This window comes from Mustela lutreola, chromosome X (genome assembly GCF_030435805.1).
Source record: "Mustela lutreola isolate mMusLut2 chromosome X, mMusLut2.pri, whole genome shotgun sequence".
Classification (NCBI taxonomy): domain Eukaryota; kingdom Metazoa; phylum Chordata; class Mammalia; order Carnivora; family Mustelidae; genus Mustela; species Mustela lutreola.
The window spans coordinates 78,920,165-78,941,709 of NC_081308.1; the positions used below are offsets into that span (position 1 = coordinate 78,920,165).

The 21,545-nt window shown below is 35.8% G+C and overlaps 1 protein-coding gene across 1 annotated transcript in view; it reads left to right on the plus strand.

Annotated features, from left to right (window-relative positions):
- FAM133A (family with sequence similarity 133 member A) overlaps positions 1-20,939 on the plus strand; it is a 56,118-nt gene extending 35,179 nt beyond the window's left edge. The window contains exon 2 of the mRNA XM_059158390.1: positions 18,054-20,939. Coding sequence (XP_059014373.1) covers positions 18,163-18,906 — 744 coding nt within the window. The 5' untranslated portion in view covers positions 18,054-18,162 and the 3' untranslated portion in view covers positions 18,907-20,939. The remainder of the gene's footprint in view (positions 1-18,053) is intronic.
- The last annotated feature ends 606 nt before the right edge of the window (positions 20,940-21,545 follow it).

Sequence of the window (21,545 nt, forward strand, 5' to 3'; positions counted from 1 at the left end):
AGCCCTGTCTGCTAAGAGGGCCTAGTGCAACGAAACCCTGATAGGACTCTAGGGCTAATACAGGGGATATGCAAAATGATTTTTGAGCATCTTAGCTAGAAAATAGGGAGTGCTTAATAACCAAAATGATGAGTGGGGACTGCGATGTATGGGTGATGGGTATTAAGGTGGGCACTTGTGTGAGCACTGAATGTTATTTGTAAGGGATAAATAACTAAATTCTACTCCAAAACCAATATCACATTATATGCTAACTAACTGGAATTCAAATAAAAATTCGAAACAAAGAAACAAAAAAAGAAACAAAATGATGAGGGCAGTCAATAGGAAAAAGGACATAGGAGCCAACCAAAAGAGTTCCCAAAGGCCAAAACTAGAACTGTTTCAGCAACAGAATAAAGTAGCACTGAAATATTACCCAAACTATAAAATCAATACTCTTCATCTATACTGACACAAATAAATGATTGAAAGAAATAAATCAGTGGTTATGAATGGACAAATCTCCTACTCACATAAATTTCAAATAATTTATATAGATACTCCTCCAACAAAGAGGTGGAGCATAAGTCTCCATTCTTCAGGTGTGGGCTGCACAAAGTGACTTCCTTCCAAGCGATAGAGCATGGAAAAGGAAGGTAATCTACAGTGGAGAAATAGGATAAACACTACCTCAGTCAGGTGATCAACATATGTACTCTCGATATGATGTAGTAAGAATGGCTCCTTACCTCTGTTCTTTCTTCCAAAAACTTTAAACCTAACTCCTGCAATGAGAAAAACATCAGACAAGCCCAAATTGAAGAGGATTCTAATGTCTGATCAGTACTACTCAAAACAGTCAAGGTCATCAAAACCAAGGAAATTCTTAGAAACTTACATAACCATGAGGAGCCTGGGAGACATGGTGATTAAATATAATGTGGTATCCTGGATGGGTTCCTGGAACAGAAAAATGGCATTAGCCAAAAACTAAGGGAATTTGAATAAATAATGGACTTTAGTTGACATAAATATGTCAATATTGGCTCATCAATTGTGACAAGTGCTCCAAATTAATGTTGGATATTAAATAAGGGAAACTGGGTACAGAAGATATGAATTGCAACATTTCTGTAAATCTAAAAATATCCTTAAAAAAATGTTTTAAGAAAGCATTTCACTCAAAATGGATTAAAGACCTAAATGTAAGACCTAAAAACATGAAACTCCTAAAGGAAAACATAAGCAGTAATCTCTTGGACATTGGCCTTAGCGAGATTTTTCTGAATGTCTACTCAGGAAATGGAAACAAAAGCAAAAATAAACTGTTGGGACTATATCAAGATAAAAAGGATTTTTCAAAGTGAAGAAAACCATCAACAAAATGAAAAGGCAACCCACAGAATGGGAGACGATATTTGCAAATGATATATCCAATAAGGAGTTTATCTGCAAAATATCTAAAGAATTTATACAACTCAACTCACACACACACAAACAAAACAAATAATCTGATTTAAAAATGGGCAGAGGAGGGGTACCTGGATGGCTCAGTAGGTTAAAGCCTCTGCCTTAGGCTCAGGTCATGATCCCAGGGTCCTGGGATCGAGCCCCGCATCAGGCTCTCTGCTCGTCAGGGAGCCTGCTTCCTCCTCTCTCTCTGCCTGCCTCTCTGCCTACTTCTGATCTGTCTCTGCCAAAGAAATAAATAAAATCTTAAAAAAAAAATATTTAAAAATGGGCAGAGGACCTGAATAGACATTTTTCCAAAGAAGAAATACAGATGACCAAATGTCACATGAAAAGATGCACAGCATCACTAATCATCAGGGAAATGCAAATCAAAGCCACAAGAAGATATCGCTTCCTACCAGTCAAAATGTCTACTATTAAAAAAAAAAGAGAGAGAGAGAAATAAATAACAAATGTTGACAAGGATGTGGAGAAAAAGGAACCCTTGTGCACTGTTGGTGAGAATGTAAATTACTGCAGCCACAATGGAAAACAATATGGAGGTTCCACAAAAAATTAAAAATAAAAATGCATACGATCCTGTAATTCCACTGTTGGGTATTTCATCCAGAAAAGAAAACAAAAACACTAATTTGAAAACATATATGCACCCCTGTTTATTGTAGTATTTTTTACAAAAGCCAACATATGTAAGTAACTTAAGTGTCCATTGATAATTAAAGCATCCATTAATGAATAAAAAAAGCTGTGTGTGTATGTGTGTATGTATGTGTGTGTGTAAAATGAAATACTAACCATAAAAAAGAGTGAAGTCCTGTCATTTGTGACAACATAGATGGACTTAGAGGCTATTATGTTAAGTGAAATAAGTCAGACAGAGAAAGAATACCATGATTTCACTTACAAGTAGAATCTAAAAAACAAAACAAATGAGCAGAAAAACCAAACAGATTCATAAATACAGAGAATAAACTGATGGTTGCCAGTGGAGAGAGTGTAGGGAGATGGGCAAAAGGGGGATTAAGAGGTACAAATTTCGAGGGGTGCCTGGGTAGCTCAGTGGGTTAAAGCCTCTGCCTTTGGCTCAGGTCATAATACCAGAGTCCTGGGATCCAGCCCTGCATCGGGCTCTCTGCTCGGAAGGGAGCCTGCTTCCCTTCCTCTCTTTCTCTCTGCCTGCCTCTCTGCCTACTTGTGTTCTCTATCTATCAAATATATAAATAAAATCGTTAAAAAAAAAAAAGAGGTACAAACTTCCAGCTATAAAATAAATAAGCCATGGAGATGAAAAATACAGCATAGGGAAATAATCATATTGTAATGAATTTGTATAATGACAAATATTATCTACACTTACCGTGGTAAGCACTGCATGATGTACAAAATTGTCAAATCACTTGTTATGCACCTGAAACTAATATAACATTGTGTTTCAACTATACTTCAATAAAAATATCCTTTCCTACGTAGAATTCATAATATATATAATTACATTATGGTATGCTGTATCACACTGAAATTTTTAATAAAAATTTTAGAAAGCATTTTACAATAATGATTTGTTTTTCTTAATATAAAATACAAAATGTTACTATGTCAACATAAATAAGTGGGTGAAATACTCATTTCTTTAAACAGCTAAAATTTATACTTAGAAATTCTACCCTCTTAAAACCATTCCCTCCTATTTTATCTCTTGCATCTTCAGTATTTTGTTGCTGCTGTAAGCTGTTTGCTATCATCCTTAACATGGCAGAGACTGATATTTAATTATTTGGCAGTTCTATAAAGAAAAGAAGGAGCAGGCAGTATTTCAAATTCTGTACCTTTTCTTTAGAACAATGAATGTTCCATGACACAAGTATGCTGGAGGGAATTCACATGAGGAAAATGGTCTCAACACAGTATAGTTTTCTTTTTAAATGTTATTTATTTATTTATTTATTTAATTTTTTGAATGTGTTCCAAAATTCATTGTTTATGCTCCTCACCCAGGATTCTATGTAATATGTGCCCTCCTTAATACCCACCACCAGGCTCATCCAAACCCCATCCCCCTCCCCTCCAAAACCCTCAGGTTGTTTCTCAATCCACGGTCTCTCATGGTTTCACCTTCCTCTCCAATTTCCCCCAATTCACTTTTCCTTTCCTTCTCCTAATGTTCTCTGTGTTATTCCTTATGCTCTGCAAGTAAGCGGAGCATATACTGACTCTCTCTGCTCGACTTATTCCACTCAACATAATCTCTTCAAGTCCCGTCCATGTTGATACAAAAGTTGGATATTCATCGTTTCTGATGGAGGCATAATACTCCATTGTATATATGGACCATACCTTCTTTACCCATTCGTCTGTTGAAGGGCCTCTTGGTTCTTTCCACAGTTTGGCAACTGTGGCCATTGCTGCTATGAACATTGGGGTACAGATGGCCCTTCTTTTCACTACCTCTGTATCTTTGAGGTAAATACCCAGTTGTGCAATTGCAGGGTCATAGGGTAGCTGTTCTCTCTATAATATTCAGTGTGGAATGGCAAAACATACTGTGATAATTTAAGATATTGTTAGTATGTATGTGTAGACTATTGTTCTTTTTTTTAAAGATTTTATTTATTTATTTATTTGACAGACAGAGATCACAAGTAGGCAGAGAGGCAGGCAGAGAGAGAGGAGGAAGCAGGCTCCCTGCTGAGCAGAGAGCCCGATGCAGGGCTCGATCCCAGGACCCTGGGATCATGACCTGAGCCGAAGGCAGAGGCTTTAACCCACTGAGCCACCCAGGAGCCCCTAGACTATTGTTTTTTTTTTAATAATTTAGTAAATTCAATACTATCTTAAATCCTCTCAGTAACTTTATAAGAGGAATTTATTCCAGTAGAATGTTATTTCAATTTAGTTTAACTAATGTAGACAAAGAATGTAAGTTTATTTTTATCGGAACCTCATCCAAATGTCCAGAACTTTGCAGAAGAGTTGGATGCTTCAGATTAAGTCTCAGAGTGATTACCAACTAATTTGGAAAGGTTTTTCGATTGAAGTACATGTGTCTATGGTAATTTGTCTGCAGTTAGACATATCACTGAAAATTCAATGAAATTATTTTTAAAATAGAGGAATTCTCTAAAGTAACTAGTTTTGGTGATATTTACAATATGAATTACATTGTGAAACTTTAAAATGTGCATTTAATTAACTAAAATTCATATTGACTTTGCCCAGAACATGTTCATTGAAAAATAGTACAGATACAATCACTTTCAAGAAGGAGAAAATGATATGATTACTGATTTTCAGGAGTGTAATAATGTCAATATTTTGCATTGTATTTGGCTTTTTCTTTTTAACTTCAAGACCTTAGCATCTGCTACTCCTTCTGCTTGGAATATTCAGTCAACTTTGGCTTTTTTATTACTTACCTCCTGTTCAACTCTTTCATCTGGCTCGCTCTGATTTATCTATAAGGTCACAGATTATATGTTAGGGTCTGAGAACTGACCTTGCATTCTGAATTAGGTCCTCATTATAGCTTCCACTAGCATCCTGTACTTTTCCTTCATCATTCTAATCATGATTATAATTACATACTCATTTTGTTAAAATTTGTGTAATAGCTACTGCTTTACTAGACCATAATCTCCATGACAAATAACATAGTGTCTGGTACATAATAGAAGATCAAAAGGGAATTATTTGTTTGTTTATGTTGCAAAATAATTTCTTTATGGTTATTTTTTATTTCATTATTTTTATTTTTTTATTTTTAATTAAAGTTTTTATTTAAATTCTAGATAGTTAATGTATATGGTGAAATTGGATTCAGGTGTAGAATTTAGTGATTCAACCCTTACATACAACACCTACTGCTCATCACAAGTGCCCTCTTTAATACCCATCATCCACTTAACCCATCCCCACCCACCACCCTCTACCAACCCTGTTTATTCTCTATAGTTTTGTCTCTTTTGATTTGCTTCCCTCTCTCTTTATATTTTTCCCCTTCTTTATGTTTATCTGTTTGTTTTGTAAATTCCACATATGGGTGAAATACTATGGTATTTTCTTTATTTGACTGACCTATTTCACTTAACATAATACACTCTGGCTCCATCCTCATCACTGCAAATGGCAAGATTTCAATTTTTTTCATGGCTGAGTGATATTCAATTGTATATTACACACACACACCCCACACACATACTCCAAACTCCTTTATCCATTCCTCGGTTGATGGACATTTGAGCTCTTTCCATGATTTGACAATCGTTGATTTGTTAATAATGGCTGCTATAAACATTTGGATGCATGTGCTCTTCTAATCAGCATGGTTGTATCCTTTGGGTTAATACCTAGTAGTGAAATTGCTGGATCTTAGGGTAGATTTATTTTTAACTTCTTGAGGACTTCACACTGTTTTCCAGAGTGGCTGCACCAATTTACACTCCCACTAACAGTGTAAGAGTATTCCCTTTTCTCTGCATCCTCGCCAATGTCTGTGGTTTCGTGAGTTAATAATTTCAGCCATTCTAATAGGTGTGAGGTGATAACTCATTGTAGTTTTGATTTTTACTTCCCTGATGATCCGTGATGTTAGTCATCTTTTCATGTATATGTTAGCCATTTGGGTGTCTTATTTGGAAAAAGATCTACTTATGTCTCCTGCCCATTTCCTAACTGGATTATTAGGGTTTTTTTCGATATTGAGTTTAATAAGTTCTTTATATATTTTGGATACTAACCCTTTATCAGATATGTCATTTTCAAATCTCTTCTCCCATTCTGAAGGTTGCCTTTTACTTTTGTTTCTTTCCTTTGCTGTGCAAAGCTTTTTATCTTGAAGTCCAGGTAGTTCATTTTTTATTTTGTTTCCCTTGCCCCTGGAGATGACTAGTAAGATTTTATGGCTGATGTCAAAAAGGTTGCTGTCTGCATTCTTCTCAAGGATTTTGATGATTTCCTGTCTAATATATAGGTCTTAAATCCATTTTGAATTTATTTTTGTGTATGGTGTAAGAAAGTGGTTAAGTTTCATCCTTTTTCATTTTGCTGTCTAGTTTTCCCAACACCATTTGTTGAAAAGACTTTTTCCAACTGGATGTTCTTTTCTGTTTTGTTGAAGATTAGTTGACCATATAGTTGTGGATCCATTTCTGGGTTCTCTATTCTGTTCCATTGATCTATGTGTCTGTTTTTATGCCAGTACCATACTGTCATGATCATTACAGCTTTGTAATATAGCTTGAAATCCTGATTTGTGATGCCTCCGTTTTGCTTTTCTTTTTTAAGATTGTTTTGGTTATTTGGAGCCTGTTGTGGTTCTATACAGATTTTTAGGATTGTTTGTTTGTTTTTAAGATTTTTATTTATTTACTTGACAGAGAGAGAGATCACAAGTAGGCAGAGTGGCAGGCAGAGAGAGAGAGGGAGAAGTAGACTCCCCGCTGAGTAGACAGCCTGATGCGGGGCTCAATCCCAGAACTCTGAGATCATGACCTGAGCCAAAGACAGAGGCTTAACCCACTGAGCCACCCAGGCTCCCCAAGATTGATTGTTTAATTTTATGAAAAAATGGTGGTGGTATTTTGATAGGGATAGCATTAAATGTGTATATTCCTTGGGGTAGTATAGTCATTTTAATAATGTTTGCTCTTCTAATCCATAAGCATGGAAAGTTTTTCTACTTCTTTGTATCCTCTTCAATTTCTTTCATAAGTGTTCTGTAGTTTTCAGAGTACGAATCTTTCACCTCCTTGGTTAGGTTTAGTCTTAGTGATCTTACGTTTTTTGGTGCAATTGGGAAATGGATCGATTCCTTGAGTTCTATTTCTGCTGCTTCATCACTGGTGTCTAGAAATGCAACAGATTTCTGTACTTGATTTTGTATCCTGTGACTTTGCTGAATGGGTGTGTGAGTTCTAGCAACTTTTTGGTATTTCAGGTTTTCTACATAGAGTATCATGTCATCTACAAATAGTGAGTATTTGACTTCTCCTTTCCTGATTTGGATACATGTTATTTCTTTTTGTTGTCTGATTGCTGACACTATGACTACCAGAAATGTGTAAAATAACAATAGTGAGAGTGGACATCCTTGTGTTTTTCCTGATCATGGAGGGAAAGTTCTTGTTTTACCTCACTAAGGATTATATTAGTTGTATATATTATAATATATTAGTTGAGGGCTTTTATCAAAATTGATGCTGTGTTTGTCAGATGCTATTTCCACAACTATCGAGATTATCACATGGTTCTTATCATTTCTTATATTATATCACGTTGATTGATTTGTGAATATTGAACCAACTCTGCAACCCAGGAGTAAATCCCACTTGATCATAGTGAATATTTTTTTAATGTAATGTTGAATTTGATTTGCTAGTATATTGTTGAGGCTTTTTATATCCATATTCATCAGAGATATTAGCCTGTGATTCTCCTTTTTAGTGGGATCTTTGGTTTGGGGATCAAGGTAATGCTGGCCTCATAGAATGAGTCTGGAAGTTTTCCTTCCATTTCTATGTTTTGGAAGAGTTTCAGAAGAATAGGTATTAATTCTTTAAATGTTTGATAAAATTCCCCTGGAAAGCCATCTGGCCCTGGACTTTGATTTGTTGAGAGATTTTTGATGACTGATTCACTCTTTTGCTGGTTATGGTTCTGTTAAAATTTTGTATTTCTTTGTCTTTCAGTTTTGGTACTTTATATGTTTCTAAGAACTTATCAATTTCTTCCACATTGCCCAATTTATTGACATATAATTTTCATAATATTATCTTATGACTCTTTTCCTGTGGTTTTGGTTGTGATCTCTCCTCTTTCACTCATGATTTTATTTATTTGGGTCCTTTCTCTTTTCTTTTTGATAAGTATGTCTAGTGGTTTATCAGTTTTGTTAATTTTTCAAAGAACCAGCTATAGTTTCATTGATCTGTTCTACTGAGGTGGACTTTGTTTCTATATTATTTATTTCTATTCTAATCTTTTTTATTTCCCTTCTTCTGTTTGCTTTAGGCTTAATTTTTCCTTCCTTTTGTGGATCCTTAAATGTATGATTAGGTTATACATTTGAGACTTTTCTTGATACTTGAGGTAGGCCTGTATTGCAATATACTTCCCTGTGAGGACTACTGTTGCTGCATCCCAACCGTTTTTGGACTGTTGTCTTTTCAATTTTGTTTGCTTCTGTGTATTTTTTTTTATTTACTCTTTAATTTCCTGGTTAACCTATTCATTCTTTAGTAAGATGTTCTGTAACCTCCATATATTTGTGGTCTTTCCAATTTTTTTTCTTGTTGAATTTAAGTTTCATAGCGCTATGATCCAAAAATATGCATGATATATTCTCAGTCTTTTTGTACTTGTGTAGGCCTGATTTGTGACCCAGCATGTGATTTATTCTGTAGAATGTTCCATGTGCAGTCTAAGAATGTGTATTCTGCTTCTTAGGATAAGGTGTTCTGAAAATATCTGTTAAGTCCCTCTGGTCCAGTGTGTCATTCAAAGCCATTGTTTCTTTGTTGATTTTCTGCTTAGATGATTTGCCCATTGCTATAAGTGGGATGATAAAGTTCCTTATTATTTTCTTGTTATCAGTTAGTTTTTTATGTTTGTCAGTTAATGATTTGCATAATTTGGGTGCTACCAAGTTTTAGGCATAAATATTTACAATTGTTATATATCTTCTTGTTGAATAGACCCCTTTGTTTTGATATAGTGCCCCTCTCCATCTCTTATTACAATCTTTGTTTTGAAAATCTACTTTGTCAGGGCGCCTGGTTAGCTCATGGGTTAAGCCTCTGCCTTTGGCTCAGGTCATGGTCTCAGGGTCCTGGGATCGAACCCTGCATTGGGCTTTCTGCTCAGCTGGGAGCCCACTTACCCCTTTCTCTCAGCCTGCCTCTCTGCCTACTTGTGATCTCTCTTTCTGTGTCAAATAAATAAATAAAATCTTTTTAAAAAATCTACTTTGTAAGGATGGCTACTACAGCTTTCTTTTTATCTCTATTAGCATAACAAATGGTTCTCTATTCCCTCACTTTCTATCTGCAGGTGGCTCTTGGTCTGAAATGAATCACTTGTAGGTAAAAGATAGATGGATCTTGTTTTTTGTTTGTTTGTTTTTTGTTTTGTTTTGTTTTATCCATACCAATAACCTATGTCATTTGTTTGGAACATTTAGTTCATTTACATTCAGGGTATTGATAGATATGAATTTAGTGCCATTGTATTACCTGTAATGTCATTGTGTCTGGAGATTTTCTCTGTTCCTTTCAAGTCTTTGTTGTTTTTGGCCTTTCTTTTGCACTCAAAGAGTTCCCTTTAATATTTCTTGCAGGGCTGATTTAATGTCATAGCCTCCTTTAGTTTTTGTTTGTCTGAGAAACTCTATCCCTCTTTCTGTTCTGAATCACAGTCTTGAAGGAGAAAATATTCTTGACTGTATTTTTCCCACTCAATGTGTTGAATACATCATGCCACTCTCTTCTGGCCTACACAGTTCCTATACAGAGATCTGCTGCTAAACTTATTTTTTTTTTCCTTGTAGAGTAAGGATTTCTCTTCCTTGTGCTTTCAGGGTTCTTTCCTGATCTCTGTATTTTGTAAATTTTATTATGATGTCTTGATGTTGGCCTGTGTTTTGTGTTTTGTTAATTTTTTTATGGGAGTTCTCTTCTTCCCCATATTAGGGACACTTTCAGCTATATTTGCTCAGATAAACCTTGTGCCCCTTTTTTTCCTTTCTTCTTTTTATGGGACTCCTATGATATGAGTGTTATTATGTTTCATGTAGTCGCTGAGTCACCTAAGTCTACATACATGATCCAGTATTTTTCTCTCCCTCTTCTTTTCAGCTTCACTTTTCCCATAATTTTATCTTCCATATCACTTATTCATTTCTCTGCTTCTTCTTTTCTTGTAGTTATTACATCCAGTTTGTTTTGCAGCTCAGTTACAGTATTTTTTTGTTTCAGCCTGACTAATTTTTAGGTCTTTTATCTCTGTGGTAATTGACTCCCTGGTGTCCTTTATCCTTTTCTCAAGCCTAGCTAATATCCATGATTGTTGTTTTAAATTCTTGTTCAGACATATTATTTGTATCTGTTTAGATTAGATTCCTGGCCATAACCTCTTGTTCTTCTGGGGTGAATTCCTCCATCTTGTCATTTTTGTCTAAGTCTGTATCTGCTGTATGTTAGGAAAGCCTGTTACGTGTACTGCTCCTGAGAGTAATGACTATATTAAGAAGGGGTCATATACTGTCCAGGGCCTGATATTTCAGGAAACGTTTCTGGTGTATGTGGTGTACACTCTGCTCTTATGTTTTGGCTGCTGTTTCCCTCATGTCTGTCCTCTACAGAGTTTTTCCTTGCCTGCAGTGGGGAGTGTTTGAACCTTATCCACTATGTGGTGAATTTTAACTAGGTGTGTTTTGGTCTGCTTGTTAAAAGAGGCTTGATCATATTTCCCCTAAAGCTGAAATTTTGCAGTGCTCTATGATGAGTAGACTTGACGGGTGTGGGGGCTGGTTCTATTATTCTGGGGGAGGGGACTGCGGCTACTTTGACTCTCAGGCACACTTGCCCTAGTAAAAAAGCATCTGCAGAATGCAAGGAGTTGGAGCTTGGTGTAAGCGGTTCAAGTCTCCACTGTGGGCACTCTGCTGCTCACTGAAGTCCTTCTATGCTGGTGGACAGGGGTAAAAATGGCATCAGCTGTGTTTCTCATCCCCAGATCAGGGAGTTTATGCCTGCCACTACTCAGGAAAACCTTGCAGAAGAGTGAAGAATTAATCCCTTTTCTGTCGCAAGCATCCCTCAGATCCCTGTCTTCTCCCTATTTATGTCCAAGCCATCTGCCCACAGAGTGCCTCAGTGCTCTTATATTTTGTGTGGGGCATGCTAACATGCTAGCTGGGTTTCAAAACTCCAAACTTTAGGGACCTGGCATCTCACAGACCTGTGCTGAACTTCTGGGGGAAGGCTGCAATGTGGCTATTGTTGATTTGTCCCAAAAGGGCAGTTGCACTAATATGTAGGGCCTTAGAGTTTACAGTAAAGTACAGCAAAGACCTAGTGTCTAGATTACCTGCCCTCAGCAGCTGCCTCTGCTCCTGTGCTAATGAACTGGGCAGCTCAGTGGTGCCTATCAGCTCTCTTGTCCCTAGAAAGGCAGTGCCACCCCCAAGAAGGGGAAAACTCTCTCCCAGTGCATCCCAGGGGATCCTCAGACCATGCTTTCCATTCCTAGGCCTCTGCCCTCTTCCACTCGAGCACTTCTACACCTGCCAGGCTCCACCCTGGCAATGGCATACACTTCTAAAACTTTAGACTTTGAGCTCTGCTGTTTGTAAAAACCTGTAATTATCATCCCCTCTTGTTTTCCCTGTCAGTGGTTTTAGGGAAGTGTTTTTTTGTGCAATGCCTTCTCTCTCTCTCTCTCTCTCTCTTTCTCTCTGTATGTCTCTCTCCTTCTCTCCTTTCTCCCTGATCAGATCTCCTTCCCCTCTGAAGCACCTGCATTCTTTTCTCCCCCAAATCCCATCTTCACACCTACCTTCCACTATGTGGCCTTTTTCCTCCATCTAGTTGTGCATTTTGTTCTTTTACTTCAGATTGATTTCCTGGGTGTTCAGAATGATTTGGTATTTATCTAGCTGTATACCAGGGATGAGACAACTATAAGGTCCTCCTACTACTCTACCATCTGAACTCCTATCTAGATCAAAAGGGAATTATTTTGATAATGAATGAACATTTAATTATTATAATACTCAAATTATCAGCAGGACTGTCACAATTTGTATCTGATCTCTATACAAAATTAGCATACTTCATACAGATAAATAGAAATTCAGAAAATCAAGTTTCTCTTCTGGAATAGAAACAAAGTATTTTAAATTCTAAAGCAAAGATTATTTGAGCAAGAGATTTTGTTGGTGTGACTTTTTCTTTTTTCTCAGTGTGCTTAATCTTCTAAGAAAAGTGTATGTAGCCCTCATACACTTATCTGGTATCAGCACCCTCTCTCATTCCCCTCTGCAGTTTTTCCAAATTTTAGTTATTGGTCTCAAAACTTACCTCGGCCTACCTTAATTTTAGTAGATGACCTTGTCATGTATCACTAAGTGAAAATGAAGGCCATTATGTGAGAAATACTTCAACTTTTTCCCTTTAATTTCTCCCTCCACAAAAATGAAAAAAAAAAAAGAAAAGAAAAGAAAAATAAAAGCCCTGCACCCATACCATTTCTTTATTCTTTGCCTCTGTTCTTGCAAGAAGAGGCATCTCTTATTTATGACTTTGAGTCCTCTCTGCTTTCTCTATGGTTTTGCCACATTAATTATTCCCTCTCTTTTCTATCTTCTATTTTTAAAAAGATTTTATTTATTTATTTGACAGAGAGAAAGAGATCACAAGTAGGCAGAGAGGCAGGCAGAGAGAGGGGGGAAGTAGGCTCCCCGCTGAGCAGAGAGCCCTATGTGGGGCTGGATTCCAGGACCCTGAGACCATGACCTGAGCTGAAGGCCGAGACTTAACCTACTGACTCACCCACTTGCCCCTCTTTTCTATCTTCTTAAAACTCTCTCATTACACTCCATTCTTCTTGTTACCCTGTGAATATGTCCAAGTTTCTTCAATGACAAAAATTAAAGAAAATAAAAGACATTTTCTTTAATCCTGCATCTTTCATGATAGTTATCATCTTTTCTTTTTATTTTTTCTTCTCAAATGAATACACTCTATATCTCTACCTTCTCACCTCTCATTTAGTCCTTAAAGTCTTTAAACAGTGGTCTTCTGGCTTCTTCCCTCAATGTTTAATTGAAATTCCATTAGCAAAGTTTACTAATGATTTCTTCATAGCTAAATATAATGTATACTTCCAGATTTTCTCTTACTCGATCAGTCTGCTGTATTTAATATTGTCCATGATATCTTTTCTTTTCTGGATTTTTAAAAAGTAAAGATGACACCTGCTTATTATAGAAAATGTAAACATTATAGAAAAACATACAAAAGGAAATGATGCCTCTCCAATATGCAGAGATAACTGTTTACATTTGACAAACTATTCACTTAACAATATGTTGCAGATATAGTATTCCACTATATATGTATACTATAATTCACATAACCTGTTTTTTAATTTTTTAAATAATTGTATGTATGTATGTATGTATGCATGTATGTATGTATTTAGAGAGTGCATGTGAACAGAGGGAGGGCCAGAGGAAGAGGGAGAGAGAATCTCAAGCAGACTCCAAGCTCACCACAGAGCTCAATCATGGGGCTCAAACATAGGACTCAATCCCTTGGCCCTGAGATCATGACCTGAGCCAAAATCAAGAGTCAGACATTTAAATGACTGAACCACCCAGGAGCCCCAAACCTGTTTGTTATTGATGGACATTTAGGCTTTTTCCAAATTTGTTTATATTTAAAAATTGCTCAAATTAAATCCATGAACACATACCTTTGAAGATTATTGTCCTCACCGTGAAACTTTATTCTCCTTCTGTGTGTTTCTGTAACTCTTACTTTTTTTTCTGATAGCAATCTAGCTCTTAACATTCTAACTAATTTTCTGAAGTCTTATTTATAAGCTTCACTCTCTCTGGCAACCTCTTGCTTCTTGTTAAATTGGATCCAGTGCTCAAGTCTTTTTTCGTTTGAAATCTCCCCAAGGTAATTTAACTTTCTCTTATGTCTTTAGCCTTCACTCAGTGACTGCCAATGCTACATGTCTAACTCAAGTCACATTCCAGAACGCCAACATCCATACATCTAATTTTCTATATGCAGCTTCATTCAGATGTCTCATAGGCACCTCAAACTTTGACTCCAATACTGATTGTAGACCTTTTCTGAAAGTCTGTGCCATTTCCTACTTTATCCAATCATTGGCATTGCCTTTTATCTAGTCTCACAAGCCAGAGTCTTGTCCTTTCTCATTCTCACCCTTTGCATGCAATTAGTCATTAATTTTAGTGTAATCACATCAACATTTCTCATGTATATTCCCCTCTCTATTCAAAATTCTACTGATTTTATTTTAGACCCTTTCACTTCCTGTCTGCATGAATACGTAAGTGATCTCATTGCCTTCATTCTTATTTGCATCCAATCCAACTTCCATGCTATAAATATTGTTTCATAAACACTCAAACATGGCCATATCATTCTATTTAAAATAAGCATTATCTCCCAATTAACTTCACTTTAAGTCTCATAGAATGAATTCCAACATCCTTAGCATCACATCCAAAGTTCTTATGAACTTCTCTTTGCCTGTCTTTCTAGATGATGTCAGGACTAAGTCTCAAGGAACTGAAGTTAGAATGAATTATGCTATTCTAAGTGTCCAGTAGTGAGAGAACCAGCAAGCTGAATATGAACTAAAGTTTTTAAGGGCTTTTTATAAGGTCAGAGAAACAATAATATCTGATAAATATTTAGAGTATCAGTCAGAATGTAAATGACAGAAAGAACTAAGAGGAGCTGGACAGAACTGAAAGGGAAGGAGAATAATATCATGAACACAACAATTAAATGCAGGAAACTATCACCAAGAGTCACTGTAACATCTGTGATATTGAGTTTATGATGAGTAGATATGTTTGGTTGATTTAAAGGGTCAGAATCAGAACAGAGACTGACAAGAAAAACTATGATATACCTGATCATCTTTTTCTTCTCTTTAAAGGACTTTGTTGGCTTCCTAACAACTATATATTTTAGAGGGGCTCTGTGATCAAGCTATTTCCTCTCTATGTAGCCTTACTTCTAGCCATTGCTTTTTTTGAAATTTAGGCTTCATCAACATGAACACATGGTGCTCTTTCATATTCCTGGTTTTTTGGTCCCCCTCCCCCCACATTGTGTTTTCTCTGCCTGGAATGTTCTTCATGTCTTCATTTCCAGGGTGAACTTTTATTCTTTAAAACTCCTGTACAGACATCACCAATTCTAGGAAGCTTCTCTAAATGCCCTTTCTCCCAGAGCCATAAACCCATCTATCCACATTTTTGTTTATTATTGAACCAATATTTATTGAATATTTAATGTGAGCCACATGGCATGCTAGATACTAGGAGCACCGTGGTGAATAAGAAAGATTAAACATGGCCTTTACTCTTCTTGGCCTTATATTTAGTGGTGGACACAAACACACACACACACACACACACACACACACACACACAAATAACCAGACAAATGAAATAATCACCAGTTTGATAAGTATTGTGCATAAAAGATACAAGGAACTATAATAGAGAATAATGTGTATGGGGGAAGGTACAAAGGCAACATGCTTTAATATAAAGTTAATACTTATGAAGTGGCTGGTATTTAACTGTTTCTGTCCCATATAATTGGCAATTTTATGTAGTTCCACCTAATAGTTTCTTTGTGGAGGAATTGACATTTAGAGACCTGGGCACCTGGGTGGCTCCATGGGTTAAGCATCCAGCTTTTTTCTTAAGCATTCTATTTTATTTATTTATTTATTTAGTTGTTAGTTAGTTAGTTCAGTTAGCTAACATATTAGTTTTTGATGTAGTGTTCAATGATTCCTTAGTTGCATATAACACCCAATGCTCTTCACATCATATACCTTCCTTAATACCCATCACCCGGTTACCCATCCTCCCACCCCCCCTCCCTTCTGTAACCATTCCCAGAGTCCAGAGTCTCTCATGGTTTGTCTCCTTCTCTGATTTCTTCCCATTGAGTTTTCCCTCTCTTCCACTTTGGTCCTCTGTGCTATTCCTTATGTTCCACATATGAGTGAAACCATATGATAATTATCTTGCTCTGCTTGACTTATTTCACTTAGCATAATACCATCCAGTTATATGCATGTTGATGCAAATTGTAGATATTCATCCTTTCTGATGGCTGAATAATATTCCATTGTATATATGAACCACATTTTCTTTATCCAATTCATTTATTGAAAGACATCTTGGCTCCTTCCACAGTTTAGCTATTGTGGACATTGCTGCTATGAACACTGGGATGCATGTGGCCCCTCTTTTTGCTACATCTGCATATTTGGGGTAAATACCCAAGTAGTGCAATTGCTGGGTCCTGCAGGCTTGTGCAGCCATTCTGGAAAGTGTCCAGTTCTTGATTTCAGCTCAGGTAATGATCTCAGGGTCATGAGATCAAGCCCCACATTGGCCTCTGCTCTGGGCATGAAACCTGCTTAAGATTCTCTCTCCCCCTCTGACCCACCCCCCTCTAAAAATACATATATACAAATAAATAAATAAGCTGAGACCTGAAGAATGGGGTAGCATGGGCCATGATGGCTAAGCTTGGAGTTTATCATGTTCCAGAAACCAAGAGAAGATAAGAAAAGATAGAATTGAGTAAAGGGATGATGAAAGTAAGAGAGATGGGTACCTGGGTGGCTTAGTTAAGTGTCTGCCTTCAGCTTAGGTTATGATCCCAGGGTCCTGTGATGGATCCCCACATCAGGCTCTCTGCTCAACAGGGTGTCTGCTTCTCCTTCTCCCTCTGCCTACTGCTCTACCTACTGCTCCATCTACTTGGGCTCTCTCTCTCTCTCTCTCTGCCAAATAAATAAATGAAATATTTTTAAAAAATTTAAAAACTAATAAAAAGAAACAAGATGGATCATATAAGACTTTTATGGGAGTCTGGATTTGATTCTCATTAAAATATAAAACCACTGTATTATTTTAAGACCTACTGGTTGTAGTGTGGGGCTGGAATTGAAGAAAGTAAGGGTAGAAATAAAGGTATCAATTAAGAGGTTGATGTAGAGAGACAATATAGTGTTACATTAGGTGTTTGGGGTTTGGAGTCAGACTGCCTTGGTTTAAATCCTAATTTGGACATTTTTTAGCTGTTAGTTTATGCAAGTTACTCAAATTCTCTAAGACTCAGTTTCTTCATCTGTGAAATAGGGATAATAATATAATCATCCTCATAGAGTTAGTCTAGAGATTAAATGAGGTAATCTGTTACAAAACACTAAGCAGTCCCTGGCAGATAATACTTAATTGATAATAGAGATTAATAGTCTAAGTGAAAGATGATGGCATCTGTACTAAATTGGTGACAATATATTTGGAGAAAAGTGAATAGATATGAGACCTATTGTCAAGGCTTAAACAACAGGATATAGTAATGGATTAGATATAAGACTTGAGGGACAGGATTTCTCAGGTATGACTCCTAGGTTTCTGTCAGAGTGGATTGTGCTGCACTTTGTTAAGGTGGAGGAGATCTGCCTCATACAGAATTCAGCTATAGAAATTTATTTCTTTTTATACTACATAAGGCCAAATGAAAGAAAAAAAAGCAGTATCACATAATATAAAATGAAATATTTATTTAAAAATTAGTAAGAACCTTACCTGAGGTATAAAAAATACTGTATGTTATATTCATACCACAATATCTTAAGTATGCAAAAGTCTTAAATGTGCATATTCTTTGTTCCAAAGGTCTAAGATTTTGAAAATTTCTACTATACTATACTGATAGGTACTGATGAACAATTAAGCTTATGTGTTTATTTTGTCTCATATTAAAGGCATTTTGTAACCATTCGTTCTGCTTCTCTAACAGGATGATATACTAATAGGATGCTTGATATATCAGCAGATGAAGAACCAAAAGAGAGTTTATCTTTATTCTTCTTGGCATTGAGAGTCTGCTCTTGGAACAATCAGGCACCATGGGGAAGCGAGATAATCGAGTGGCCTATATGAATCCTATAGCAATGGCCAGATGGAGGGGCCAGACTCAATCTACAGGCCCAACAATACAAGATTATCTGAATCGACCAAGGCCCACCTGGGAAGAAGTGAAGAAACAATTAGAAAATAAAAAGAAAGGCTCCAAGGCATTAGCTGAATTTGAAGAAAAAATGAATGAGAATTGGAAAAAAGAATTGGAAAAAAGTAGAGAGAAATTATTGAGTGGAAATGAGAGCTCTTCTAAAAAAAAAGAAAAAAAGAAAAAGAAAAAGAAGAAATCTTGTCAGTCTTCATCTTCTTCATCAAGCTCTGATTCTTCAAGCAGTTCTGATTCTGAGAATGAGGAAAAAAAACAAGGAAAAAAGAGAAAGAAAAAGAAGAACCATTCATATAAATCATCAGAAAGCTCTACATATGAATCTGAATTAGAGACCAAGGAATCTGTGAAAAAGAAAAAGAAGTCAAAGGATGGCACAGAGAAAGAAAAGTATATTAGAAGTCGCAGCAAAAAAAGAAAGAAGACTTATCCTGAAGATAAACCCTCATCATCAGAGTCCTCATCGGAATCAGATTATGAAGAGGAAGGGCAAGCAAAAAAGAAGAGAAGACATGAAGAGCGAGAAAAATCAACAGAAAAAGCAAAGAAGAAGAAGAAGAAACAGCGCAAGAAACATGGTAAGAAGAAGAAAAAGAAGTCGGGTTCAAGTCACAAGTCAGGATAACAAGAAAAAAATAAGATTTTCCTATTTAAAAAAGCAGGAATTTAAGGAAATATCAACTGTGAATGTTAGGGAATATTTTTAAAAATGCATGAATTTCCCTTTGTTTGTAGAATTATTCCTGACTGAGTGCCAGTCATATGCCACTGTGCCAGAAAGGGCCATAACCATTGCCTGCAGTATAAATATATAATTTTGTTTGTGTGTGTGTTTTCCCTTCCAATGGTTAATTCTTCTGAGAGCTAAAACCCTGTTGTTCATACTAGTAGTTAAAACATTTGGAATTGAATTAAATGTTTTAGATAATAATTTTGAGCCCCAAATTTATCTAATTTAAAAATATCTAATTTGGATATATCTTTAAAATATAATCAGAAATATCCAGACAGCTGTAGTTGACATTTTTGAAGCGTATAATTAATGATGACTCAGAATCCTTACTTTTGAAGATTAGTTTATTTTACTTCTTGATAAACTTTAGTTTACATGGGGAAAGGGCTTGTGGGGGAAAAAGAGTTCGCTACCACTTTGGCTAGCTGAATAGTGTGCCTTTGATATTTACACATCTTATTTTTGCCAGTGCAGCAGCCATTCTTTTCTTATTTAGTGAAATTCTGGAATGTTGTATGCTGCTTCAAGTGAACAAGAAGACAGGAAGGATAAGTAAGCCCCCAGTTCTATGAAATTTACCTCCATTTCAACAGTACTGAATAATGTTTAGCATTAGAGTGTTACCTTATTTGAATTAACTTTGATACCCTTTAGAGGGGAATCATTTTAAATAAACCCTGGTATTTTTTGATTAATAAAGATTCGGAAATATTTTGCATGTTTTATACTATTAATTTTTGATTATCCAGGGATATTCTACATAACCAGTAATCCTTTTTATATGATTTATGCTTAGGTTACAAGTTTGTAATTTCCTAATCTTACTATATTTCATTACTAGGTTTAATTGCACACTTGACAAAATACTTAGCATGTAAAAAGAAGGTTTTTGAAAAAATATTTAATGCCTTCATATTGAAGCTTGTTTATTGTAAGCAAGTTAAGTGCCAGACCTCTAGTATGCTATGTGTCTTGTTACATAAAACTACTGCCAAAATCTTAATAAGTATGCTGTTTAAAAACTCAGTGTGTTAAGCATTGGTATTGGAGTAAAATAGGAATTCAATTTAGGACATAATGACACCTTTGATCTTCCTGTGTCATATTTTACTAAGATTTGGTGCCTCGTGCTTGTTTACCACTAATGCTGAAATGAGTTGAGAATTATTTTTATTTTACATATTGATATATCAGAGTAATATGAATCAATTGATGTCTCAGAAAGAACTACTTGTTACAGAGGATGTGCTAATTGTAATGTCATATTTATAAAGTATTTTGGCATGATGAGAGAATCAATAAATTTTTAATAGCTGATTTCATATCAGCTCCCTTGAATCAAAGGTAAAGTTATTATAAAGATAGAGAACACCAAGTAAATAAATATTGGCTTCCCCAATTTTTGCAGTTGAAATGCCGGAATCTCTCAGAAATGCTCTTGAAACATAAATGTAATGTCATGTTAGATCATCTTAAATTTTCATAATTTTACTTGTTTGCTAAAAAAAATTGCTGATAAAAATATATTTAAGGGATATTTTATATCCACATAGAGTTTTTCAAAATTGTTTTTCATTAAAATATGAAAAAAGCTTATATAATTTGTAGAATATGGCAAAGACATTAACAGCTTACCAAATATCTGTGTGCTCCCATTCACTTCCCAGCCTCTTGTAGTTAGGCAATGCCATTTGACTACTTCTAGCAGAGGGATTGCAGAAATTGTAAACAGAAATGAGGTATGATTTCATAATGGAGGAGCAAAATGTCCTGCATGACCTTCCAGCTCTCTCAGTGTACTCCAAATGGTATACCTACAAGATGGTTGCAGACTGTATCTCTAAGTTACTGTTTATTAGGCACCAGCCCTGGAGAGTTGATGGACTTGCTGTGAACCTTTAGAGAGTAAGAAATAAACTGTTATATGTTAAGCCACTGAGATTTGGGGTCTTTTTTTTTTAATTACCATAGCATCACCAAGCCTAATTTACTACCATAGCATTCTAGAATGTCCGTTTTGTTGTTTACATAAAGTAATTCATGGATCTTCTCTCACATCTTTCTTCAGATTGTTTCAGAAGTGACCATTTATGCCATAGTAGAAGGAAATGTTATTTTGTTTTTTGGTTTTTATGTAATAACTGAGGAAGAGAGTGGTTTAGCATAACATTTTATGCTTATCAGCAATGCTGACTGTTGGAAAGTAAGACTATTTCATTATTTCTCTGATTACAGCCAAAATAATATTTCAGTAAATTGTAGAGGGAGGAATTTTTAAAAGCACTCTTGGGGACTTGGTAAGGAAGTAAGGAAGAGGAATGCTTTTTTTTTTTTTTTTTTTAGATGTAAGTATAGATGATATGGTAAAGCGATATGGAAATATGTAGAAGACAATAGATTAAATAGATTTATGTGAACACTTAATATGTAGCCTCCAGATTGAAAACAAAATAATGTATCCCTTATGTGAAAAGCACTGAAGTTTTTATTAGTGACTTGCTTATATGATTCATAAGAAAGTTAAAAATAGA